At 39.2% G+C, this 12,555-nt stretch overlaps 1 protein-coding gene across 1 annotated transcript in view; it reads left to right on the top strand.

The window, feature by feature from the left end:
- LOC128684365 (sodium- and chloride-dependent GABA transporter 1) overlaps positions 1–4,888 on the top strand; it is a 189,506-nt gene extending 184,618 nt beyond the window's left edge. The window contains exon 14 of the mRNA XM_070079904.1: positions 2,193–4,888. Within this exon, the coding sequence (XP_069936005.1) occupies positions 2,193–2,282 (90 nt within the window). The 3' untranslated portion in view covers positions 2,283–4,888. The remainder of the gene's footprint in view (positions 1–2,192) is intronic.
- Positions 4,889–12,555: the final 7,667 nt, after the last annotated feature.

The raw sequence follows: 12,555 nt of genomic DNA, 5'->3' as shown, positions 1-12,555 counted from the left end.
CAGCTCCTACCGCTGCCTTCGCCATCCTCTCCTAGTGAGCCAAGCAATGACATCAGTCAAGCCTCTCTATCTACGTCTCCAGTACTTTTGTACCACATGTCCCAAAGTGGTTGGGCCACTTGCCTTGATTCCTCCTCTTCCCTTCCTCACCATCCTTTTCCAGTTATTTCCATCCTTCCATATCCTTCTTCCTTCCCATCTTACGACAGATCTCGTCGTCCTCGATTCGATTCGACTCTATTTCTGCAACACTGCAAGCTCCTGATGCGTTGATTGCAACACGAAAGACCTAGAGCTATTATTCAACTCCCACCTGTGGTTATTTTGCAATTATCGCTCGTTCGTGATTATTGCATAATGTAACATAATGTGCGGAACATCAATAGACGCAAGAAGTGTACTTTGAACGTACGAGGCATCAGGATGAAGGGACACAACATTGTCAAAGAGCATTATTAGAGAGATAAACAAACCGACTGTGTGACAAACTTCCTGAGTTGAGTCTAACCGAGTACACACACTTACGCACCTATATTATTGATACTTGAAGTCGGTGCCGGATCAGCCAGGCTGTGATTCGTACGTTGGACTACGTGCGGTCAGTAGTAACAGCCTGGTTGATCAGGCCCTGATCCACCGGGAGGCCTGGTCGTGGACGGGGCCGCTGGGAGGTTGATCCCCGGAATAACCTCCAGGTAGACTCCAGGTACTACTTGTCAGTACACTTCGTCACAGTAAAGTATCAGATGGTACATATTCTTAGGAGTATCATAAAGTCTCTTGAAGACACACAAAGAAAACTGGAAGACCAACATCTGTGGTTCCTCCCACTTTCCTTTACACTCTCTAATGTTAAATAATATTACTGACATAAAAGAAGATAAGAAATATAATGGGATTAAGAGAAGATTACGAGCCAGCGTGTTGGTGGTTTGGAAGACGCTGCCGCAATATTGTTAAGTGGGAACTGAGGGAGATAAGAAGAGAGTTCTAGGAGACCAGCCTCTTGAAGGAGACCAGCCTCTTGAAGGAGACCAGCCTCTTGAAGGAGACCAGCCTCTTGAAAGAGACCACCCTCAAGAACAAGACCAACCTCTGGATAATGTGTCAGCATATTAGAGAGAACACTAGACACAGACAGGTTGATTAGACTCAGTTGTAGTCGTAGCAACGCTATTGTCATCGTCTTACAAAAGATTAGATAAGTAATAATGACAGGAAAATCCCTTCTAGGTGCTATTGGACCCTTACGGATTTAGCATATACCAGTGGAATTAATAACAATAATTAAGCATTAATAGTGGAAATGTTCAGGAGATTTTTATGGATTTGTGTGTGAGTAATGAGAAAATAAGAATTGTATTAAAGAATAACTGAAGAGTATTGAACGCTTGCTAATGTTCAGTAACAATCTACATAGAGACACAGACTCGGAAGATTAATTGATCTGTATATTTCGACCCCGTTTTAGGATCCCCTTCAGCAGGGAATCGAAATAGACAGATCAATTAATCTTCTGAGTTTCTGTCTCCATGTGAATTATAATTAATCATGATATAAATGATTTCATGTAAGACAGCGGAGGAGAGGTTGAGACAGTTGGTCATTTAGAGGGAATAGGTTGGCGAAGAGGGCGAACAAATCCATGGGTACATGGGAAAGGTGTTTTATGGATGCCTCAGGAAGGATTGGAGGCGTGAGTTGAAGGCTCTGAATGATAAGGGCTTTTACATCCAGTAGGTGTGTAGGCGTATTGGATCATAGTGGGTAGAGACAAGCAATTTTGAGATAAGATGAGCTGTTGGAGAGCAAAGGTAACATTTATATAGGAATTCGGAGATACTTATTTTCCAGACTTTGATTATGGAGGTGGGAAGTAGGGAGCCTGAACTCTGAAGAATAGTTGGTAATGTTTTAGTTCAGGGGGCCATTTGAACTATAACCACACACTTCCACCAACACAGCTGTTCAATGTGGTTCCTTCTCTTGGTTACCGTACCTTAATGGGAAACTGTTGTAGCTAAAATGAACTTGGTATCATATTGTCATGTAAATTAAAATAACTTTTCTCCTTATTATATTTTCACATAATTAAATGTTCTGATGTCATTCATTAATCAGTCTTAATCGTTTATGTTACTCATGTCTTTTGCGCGTTCAGAGCAAGGCGGTAACTGAGTTTTTCTTTGCAGAGATTAATAGCCATCACTCGGCCAGAAATTGACTTAAATAGTTTGAAGAACAAATATAGAAGCGCAGCTTATGAGGCCACTGCTGTGTAGAGCTCCAGTGTAGTCTAGTGTGGACCTGCAACCAACATCCACCCCCTCCACCACACCAGCAACATCCACCCCCTCCACTGCTGCGCCAACATCCACCTCCTCCACTGCTACACCAGCATCCACCTCCACTGCTGCACCAACATCCACCTCCTCCACTGCAGCAACATCCACCACCACACACACACTACAGTGGTGTTACAAAGGAACCTACAGTGGTGTTACAGAGCTTGAAGGGGGGGAATAACAGCCAGCCCCAGTGTTCAACTAGCCTCTGACTATTCCCACTGAAGCCGGGTAGATAGTAACAGCCTCTGACTGCCAACTCGGGCAGGGTAACTATCAGGGCAGATGATTACAGCTGTATATCAGTAAAACACATTCATGAATTTAATTCCTTTTTATTGCGATTTAAATATTTGTCAAGATATTTTATAAGTATTTGTCAATATTGTGTCATGTTGGCGTATGTTATGATTAATGACCAGTTGTCAAGGAGAACTCAAAGCTGAACTAGTTGACAACAGGCACAATTGTGGCTTTGATGTTACGAAGCAGGAGTAGATAGCGAACTGATAAACAAATGAATAACCCGACAAGTGCTTATTCAAAGACACTTTAAACAGAGAAGAGCCTTGTTTCAAGACGTCTGCACTACTGTTTGACTTTTATCGCGTACAGAGAAATTCACATAAATACAGCTTAGTAAGGCTGTGATTTTTGTCTGTGTGAATGACTTTGTATTTGACAAAAGCACCACTGTGGGGTAGCTCGCATTTAAATAGGATCTTCCTGTTAATAACGTCTTTGAAGTGTACGGTAATGAGCTAGTCAAAAAAGAAAAAAAAATTACGTATCCCCATGAGTGTGCGAACACTTATCTGGAGTTTACTAAGTGCATGTTGCTGTGTTTCTCTGGCAACACAGCAGATCCTCTGGTCAGAGACATAACACTGTATAGCTCACGTAACATTATGTGACATATCTATGGTGTTATGGGACCCAGTTTATGGTGTAAGGGTGTGTCTTGTGCTAGATTTGTGGTTACACTCATGAGTGTCTGACACTTCAGTAATTTGTAAGTCAGGATGGAGGTACTTCAGCACCACAACTGGAAATCATAATAATTTTTTTTAATTGAAGTCTGTGCTAACATAAATTGACTTAATGGCTTTTATTACCTTAAAACAGTAAGGATGTTACGATAGTTAATGTTACACAGGAGGTGGAAGATTATATGCGAGTCTTCAGGTGACTGCCCTCTAGACACGAATTTAATTTCGTAGAATTTAACATAAATGTTAAAATAATGTTTAATAATAAGTTTTCTTTAGTGCATTTGCAAATTTTGCAAAGATCCTCAGTATACTGTGAAATCAAATGTTCTTAGATTATAGTTATACATTTACAGCACAGTGCAGGTTTTTCAGCAGACTCTTAGACCAGTAATGAGAAGTATTGGTGTTTGTAAAACATTTCGTGACCTCCATGCAGTACGTTCCTCGTATGGCATCTGTATATCGATGTTAATATTTAGTAGACTACCTGTGACTGCACTCTAGACACTTCTTAACAGTCCTTAGTGACTGACCTTTGCTGATGAAAGAATTGACATTTATATATAATAAATATAATGACTTGTCCTTCTCATTGTAGAATAGTGATGGCGAGTCTGTTTATAGATAGATACTATAAGACTTTGTTAAGCAGTTGCAATAATGTAAAGACAAGCATCCATTGGTAATGAATTTTAATATGGACTGCTAAGGTACATATCAATTGCAACTCTAGTAAGATTAATGTGTGAAGGGCTTCCAGATTGTCTTCCATATTTTAGAACAATCATTTAAACGTCAAAAAGATAGATAATCTAAGTAGAAGTCTGAATGAGAAGTCCTTAATTATAACATAAGAGTAAAGTCTTGTAAAACGGATGTTAGCTTGTTATGGGACCAAGGCATTCCATGCCAGCTAGGTCTTCCAAATTAACAATGGTAGGTGGCTTGAGTATGGACGTATATATGGCTTGACGTTTTATGTGAATAAAATTATATGGACGTTAATTGTCCTTGTATTGAAGTCTGTTCGTACATAATAATTTAAATTTAAACTTTATTTCAGTAGTAAATATGGGTGGTCATGTAGCGTTGTCTTCCATGTTGTTGGTCCTGTCTTCACATAGAACACAGTAGAATGTATGCAAGCAATAACATCACGTGTTTTTTGCAGTTTATCCCTTGTGTCTACCTATTGACTTCAAACTCCCCAATTCAGGACCTGGTGACACCTCATACAGACTCTCTCTGTCGTTGTTGAAGTGCTGTGTTGCTGTCGTCTTCACGTTACACTAGGCTATGATTGGGGACGTTTCTGTTATCCCGTTTTTGCCAATGAGAAGTCGTCATTTATGAACCTGGATCACAACTGCCAATAAGGAGACGGTTTTCTCGGAGTCTTGCGTGTCCCACCATTCAGTTATCCCTCCAGCCAGACAGAGACGAGTACGAGTGAGACATGCCTTGCTCTGGCTCCGCACTCTAATTCTTCAATGTCTTTTTCTGATTGGCTAAAACTGAGCAAGTTTTCTTTTGTAAATTATATATATTACATCCAAATGCAAAGTAATGAATGTATGTATTGCTAGTAAGTTGAATTGTGTACGTGTTATATAACTACTTTAAGATCATGTTTTGCACCGACTCGTTGAAAAATATTAAATATCTATTATATCTTAATATTTTAGTATATAAGAATATTTGTTTTCTTAATTGTGAGTGCTTGGACTCTGTTGTAAACCTTTGATGTTAGGATCTACGTGTACAGAAGTATATGTAAATTATTTGTCAAAATGGAAATTTAATACTTTTAATGTTGTGATTTACATAATCGTGTATCTTGAACACAGGTAACATCAATGTGAGTACAAAGTTCAATGTTCCATAAAATAGTTTTCTTTTTTTGACTCTTGTACAGGTAGAAACTCAAGGTGAGTGTTACGAAGAGGACTCTCAAACCTACAATATGGTCAGCAAACATGTACTACATCTTTTCTTGGGGGGCGATTAAGCCACTCTCCCTTTTTTCCCCTCATGATTTCGGTGAATCTTCATTGTAGGTCATTTTAAATCATCGTCTCGAAGTCGTGTTGTAAAATAACTCTTTAATAAAGGAACTGTCTGAAGTACTCAATTTTGTCCTCTACGGGCTTGGGGACGCTTCTCTCTGTATCTTTCTTATTGAATCTCGCTCACCTGAAGCCTGGGACGCTAAGTATGTTATAAAGACATCAGTTACTTTAAACAACCATTCATACATATTACATATGAACATTTATAATCATAAATGTATCTGAGTAGCTAAACACACATACACACAGAGTATACACGAACAAGCACACATTAGTCACTTTCATACAGAGATACACACAAGTAGATGTGTAACAGTCACTTCTGCACACAATATTGCAACACATACACAAGGTGGAACATCCACATACAATATTGCAACGCATACACACACAAGGTGGAAGGTCTACACACAATATTGCAGCACATACACACCCACACACACACACACACACGAGGTGGATCATCCACACACACAATACTGCAACACACACACACAGAAACACACAAGATGGAGCACCCACGCACAACTTTGCAGCACAAACACACAAGATGGAGCACCCACGCACAATATTGCAACCCCTATTGCGCCCCTTCTATATGGTTCTCTTTTTTTCACCACGAGGCCTGGTCTCAGACCGAGACGCGGGGGCGTTGACCCCCGAAACCCTCTCCAGGTATACTCCAGGTATACACACACACACACACACACACACACACACACACACACACACACACACACACACACACACACACACACACACACACACACACTCGCACACACACACACACACACACACACACACACACACACACACACACACACACACACACACACACACACACACACACACACACACACACGCAAGGTGGTGCATCCAGCAATTACAGCTGTAAACAGAGACTTCTCTATTGGACTTCTCTATTGAACATCAATTTGTACACGAGGATTACATCTCGTTCATTCCTTACTTTCTGTGGCTTTACCATATCTGATTAAGTACATGAAGATGTAATACTTAATCTTTGAAATAAAAACATAAAAAAACAATTATCGTTGTTTTGCTTTAAACCAAGAAAATCAATACGATGTTTAAAATAGGTCAAAAGTTCAATGAGGTGGTTAACGATATCGTCATACAGGGAGGTCATACACACGGTGTATGACCTCTATGTGTATATATGCTGAGAGTTTATTCCTAAATTTAGGGATGTCACCTATTCACTGGTGGTGAATAGGTGACATGCAGCCTAAATAGCTCTTTGTGAAGTCGATAGGCTATAAACCCAATTAATAAAAAATCTCTGATTTATCCAAAATTTCTTGAGTTATAAACTGATCACTTACAAGGTCACGAACCAGCTGTCAGCTAGCACCCAGGTGCTTGCTTACTGCTAGGTGAACACGGACAACAGGTGTAAAGAACCACTTACAAGGTCACGAACCAGCTGTCAGCTAGCACCCAGGTGCTTGCTTACTGCTAGGTGAACACGGACAACAGGTGCAAAGAGCCACCTACAAGGTCACGAACCAGCTGTCAGCTAGCACCTAGGTGCTTGCTTACTGCTAGGTGAACACGGACAACAGGTGTAAAGAGCCACTTACAAGGTCACGAACCAGCTGTCAGCTAGCACCCAGGTGCTTGCTTACTGCTAGGTGAACACGGACAACAGGTGTAAAGAACCACTTACAAGGTCACGAACCAGCTGTCAGCTAGCACCCAGGTGCTTGCTTACTGCTAGGTGAACACGGACAACAGGTGCAAAGAGCCACTTACAAGGTCACGAACCAGCTGTCAGCTAGCACCCAGGTGCTTGCTTACTGCTAGGTGAACACGGACAACAGGTGTAAAGAACCACTTACAAGGTCACGAACCAGCTGTCAGCTAGCACCCAGGTGCTTGCTTACTGCTAGGTGAACACGGACAACAGGTGTAAAGAACCACTTACAAGGTCACGAACCAGCTGTCAGCAAGCACCCAGGTGCTTGCTTACTGCTAGGTGAACACGGACAACAGGTGCAAAGAACCACTTACAAGGTCACGAACCAGCTGTCAGCTAGCACTAAGCTAGCACCCAGGTGCTTGCTTACTGCTAGGTGAACACGGACAACAGGTGCAAAGAACCACTTACAAGGTCACGAACCAGCTGTCAGCTAGCACTAAGCTAGCACCTAGGTGCTTGCTTACTGCTAGGTGAACACGGACAACAGGTGTAAAGAGCCACTTACAAGGTCACGAACCAGCTGTCAGCTAGCACCTAGGTGCTTGCTTACTGCTAGGTGAACACGGACAACAGGTGCAAAGAGCCACTTACAAGGTCACGAACCAGCTGTCAGCTAGCACTAAGCTAGCACCTAGGTGCTTGCTTACTGCTAGGTGAACACGGACAACAGGTGTAAAGAGCCACTTACAAGGTCACGAACCAGCTGTCAGCTAGCACCCAGGTGCTTGCTTACTGCTAGGTGAACACGGACAACAGGTGCAAAGAGCCACTTACAAGGTCACGAACAAGCTGTCAGCTAGCACTAAGCTAGCACCTAGGTGCTTGCTTACTGCTAGGTGAACACGGACAACAGGTGTAAAGAGCCACTTACAAGGTCACGAACCAGCTGTCAGCTAGCACCCAGGTGCTTGCTTACTGCTAGGTGAACACGGACAACAGGTGCAAAGAGCCACTTACAAGGTCACGAACCAGCTGTCAGCTAGCACTAAGCTAGCACCCAGGTGCTTGCTTACTGCTAGGTGAACACGGACAACAGGTGCAAAGAGCCACTTACAAGGTCACGAACCAGCTGTCAGCTAGCACCCAGGTGCTTGCTTACTGCTAGGTGAACACGGACAACAGGTGCAAAGAGCCACTTACAAGGTCACGAACCAGCTGTCAGCTAGCACTAAGCTAGCACCTAGGTGCTTGCTTACTGCTAGGTGAACACGGACAACAGGTGTAAAGAGCCACTTACAAGGTCACGAACCAGCTGTCAGCTAGCACCCAGGTGCTTGCGTACTGCTAGGTGAACACGGACAACAGGTGCAAAGAGCCACTTACAAGGTCACGAACCAGCTGTCAGCTAGCACCCAGGTGCTTGCTTACTGCTAGGTGAACACGGACAACAGGTGTAAAGAACCACTTACAAGGTCACGAACCAGCTGTCAGCTAGCACCCAGGTGCTTGCTTACTGCTAGGTGAACACGGACAACAGGTGCAAAGAACCACTTACAAGGTCACGAACCAGCTGTCAGCTAGCACTAAGCTAGCACCCAGGTGCTTGCTTACTGCTAGGTGAACACGGACAACAGGTGCAAAGAGCCACTTACAAGGTCACGAACCAGAGTTTTCCAAGATAAAGAAATAAAGGCGTTACGTGCAGAGAATCTTTATTTACAAAGACGTTTCGTACTAAGTAAAGCTTTGATGATGCTCTATTTGGAGCGAAACGTCGTGTATATATAAAGGCATTAATTAAAACAATGAAAAAACAATATTAGAGCAGAATCGCCTATATTATAATACAAGTATAATGCAGCATTAGAAAGTTACAACCGCATAGAATTAGAAAGTTACAACAGCATAGAATTAGAAAGTTACAACAGTATAGAATTAGAAAGTTACAACAGCATAGAATTAGAAAGTTACAACAGTATAGAATTAGAAAGTTACAACAGCATAGAATTAGAAAGTTACAACAGTATAGAATTAGAAAGTTACAACAGCATAGAATTAGAAAGTTACAACAGCATAGAATTAGAAAGTTACAACAGCATAGAATTAGAAAGTTACAACAGCATAGAATTAGAAAGTTACAACAGCATAGAATTAGAAAGTTACAACAGCATAGAATTAGAAAGTTACAACAGCACAGAATTAGAAAGTTACAACAGCATAGAATTAGAAAGTTACAACAGCATAGAATTAGAAAGTTACAACAGCATAGAATTAGAAAGTTACAAAAGCATAGAATTAGAAAGTTACAACAGCATAGAATTAGAAAGTTACAACAGCATAGAATTAGAAAGTTACAACAGTATAGAATTAGAAAGTTACAACAGCATAGAATTAGAAAGTTACAAAAGCATAGAATTAGAAAGTTACAACAGCATAGAATTAGAAAGTTACAACAGTATAGAATTAGAAAGTTACAACAGCACAGAATTAGAAAGTTACAACAGCACAGTATTAGGAAGTGTCAAGAGTATTAGAAAGTTTCAACAGCACAGAATTAGAAAGTTACAACAGCACAGTATTAGGAAGTGTCAAGAGTATTAGAAAGTTACAACAGCATAGAATTAGAAAGTTACAAAAGCATAGAATTAGAAAGTTACAACAGCATAGAATTAGAAAGTTACAACAGCACAGAATTAGAAAGTTACAACAGCATAGAATTAGAAAGTTACAACAGCATAGAATTAGAAAGTTACAACAGCATAGAATTAGAACGTTACAAAAGCATAGAATTAGAAAGTTACAACAGCATAGAATTAGAAAGTTACAACAGCATAGAATTAGAAAGTTACAACAGTATAGAATTAGAAAGTTACAACAGCATAGAATTAGAAAGTTACAAAAGCATAGAATTAGAAAGTTACAACAGCATATAATTAGAAAGTTACAACAGTATAGAATTAGAAAGTTACAACAGCACAGAATTAGAAAGTTACAACAGCACAGTATTAGGAAGTGTCAAGAGTATTAGAAAGATACAACAGCACAGAATTAGAAAGTTACAACAGCACAGTATTAGGAAGTGTCAAGAGTATTAGAAAGTTTCAACAGCACAGAATTAGAAAGTTACAACAGCACAGTATTAGGAAGTGTCATGAGTATTAGAAAGTTTCAACAGCACAGTATTAGGAAGTGTCAAGAGTATTAGAAAGTTTCAACAGCACAACATAAGAATGTTTTAACAGCACAATGTTAGAAAGTTTCAACAGCACAACATAAGAATGTTTTAACAGCACAATGTTAGAAAGTTTCAACAGCACAGCATTAGAAAGTTTTAACAGCACAATGTTAGAAAGTTTCAACAGCACTGCATTAGACAATTTCAACAGTATCAGAAAGTTTCAACAGCAAGGCATTATAAAGTTTCAACGGCACAATATCAGAGTTTAAACAGCACAATGTTAAAAAGTTTTTACAGCAAAGTATTAGAAAGTTTCAAAGGCACAACATTAGAAAATTTTAACAGCACAATGTTAGAAAGTTTCAACAGCACAACATTAGACAGTTTCAACAGTACAACATTAGAAAGTTTCAACAGCACAACGTTAGAAAGTTTCAACAGTACAACATTAGAAAGTTTCAACAGCACAACGTTAGAAAGTTTCAACAGTACAACATTAGAAAGTTTCAACAGCACAACATTAGAAAGTTTCAACAGCACAACGTTAGAAAGTTTCAACAGTACAACATTAGAAAGTTTCAACAGCACAACATTGGAAAGTTTCAACAGCACAACATTAGAAAGTTTCAACAGTACAACATTAGAAAGTTTCAACAGTACAGTATTAGAAAGTTTCAACAGCACAACATTAGAAAGTTTCAACAGCACAACATTGGAAAGTTTCAACAGCACAACATTAGAAAGTTTCAACAGTACAGTATTAGAAAGTTTCAACAGCACAATATTGGAAAGTTTCAACAGCACAACATTGGAAAGTTTCAACAGCACAACATTAGAAAGTTTCAACAGTACAACATTAGAAAGTTTCAACAGTACAGTATTAGAAAGTTTCAACAGCACAACATTAGAAAGTTTCAACAGTACAGTATTAGAAAGTTTCAACAGCACAACATTAGAAAGTTTCAACAGTACAACATTAGAAAGTTTCAACAGTACAGTATTAGAAAGTTTCAACAGCACAACATTAGAAAGTTTCAACAGTACAACATTAGAAAGTTTCAACAGTACAGTATTAGAAAGTTTCAACAGCACAACATTAGAAAGTTTCAACAGTACAGTATTAGAAAGTTTCAACAGCACAACATTAGAAAGTTTCAACAGTACAACATTAGAAAGTTTCAACAGCACAACATTAGAAAGTTTCAACAGCACAACATTAGAAAGTTTCAACAGCACAACATTGGAAAGTTTCAACAGCACAACATTGGAAAGTTTCAACAGCACAACATTAGAAAGTTTCAACAGTACAACATTAGAAAGTTTCAACAGTACAACATTAGAAAGTTTCAACAGCACAACATTAGAAAGTTTCAACAGTACAACATTGGAAAGTTTCAACAGCACAACATTAGAAAGTTTCAACAGCACAACATTGGAAAGTTTCAACAGCACAACATTAGAAAGTTTCAACAGTACAGTATTAGAAAGTTTCAACAGCACAACATTAGAAAGTTTCAACAGCACAACATTAGAAAGTTTCAACAGCACAACATTGGAAAGTTTCAACAGCACAACATTGGAAAGTTTCAATAGCACAACATTGGAAAGTTTCAACAGCACAACATTAGAAAGTTTCAACAGCACAACATTGGAAAGTTTCAACAGCACAACATTGGAAAGTTTCAACAGCACAACATTAGAAAGTTTCAACAGCACAACATTAGAAAGTTTCAACAGTACAGTATTAGAAAGTTTCAACAGCACAACATTAGAAAGTTTCAACAGTACAGTATTAGAAAGTTTCAACAGCACAACATTAGAAAGTTTCAACAGCACAACATTGGAAAGTTTCAATAGCACAACATTGGAAAGTTTCAACAGCACAACATTAGAAAGTTTCAACAGCACAACATTGGAAAGTTTCAACAGCACAACATTGGAAAGTTTCAACAGCACAACATTAGAAAGTTTCAACAGCACAACATTAGAAAGTTTCAACAGTACAGTATTAGAAAGTTTCAACAGCACAACATTAGAAAGTTTCAACAGTACAGTATTAGAAAGTTTCAACAGCACAACATAATGTTTTAACAGCACAATGTTAGAAAGTTTCAACAGCACAACATAATGTTTTAACAGCACAATGTTAGAAAGTTTCAACAGCACAACATAATGTTTTAACAGCACAATGTTAGAAAGTTTCAACAGCACAACATAATGTTTTAACAGCACAATGTTAGAAAGTTTCAACAGCACAACATAATGTTTTAACAGCACAATGTTAGAAAGTTTCAACAGCACAACATAA

The sequence above is a fragment of the Cherax quadricarinatus genome, unplaced genomic scaffold (genome assembly GCF_038502225.1).
Source record: "Cherax quadricarinatus isolate ZL_2023a unplaced genomic scaffold, ASM3850222v1 Contig39, whole genome shotgun sequence".
Lineage (NCBI taxonomy): Eukaryota > Metazoa > Arthropoda > Malacostraca > Decapoda > Parastacidae > Cherax > Cherax quadricarinatus.
This window is presented reverse-complemented; position numbering and strand designations above follow the sequence as displayed.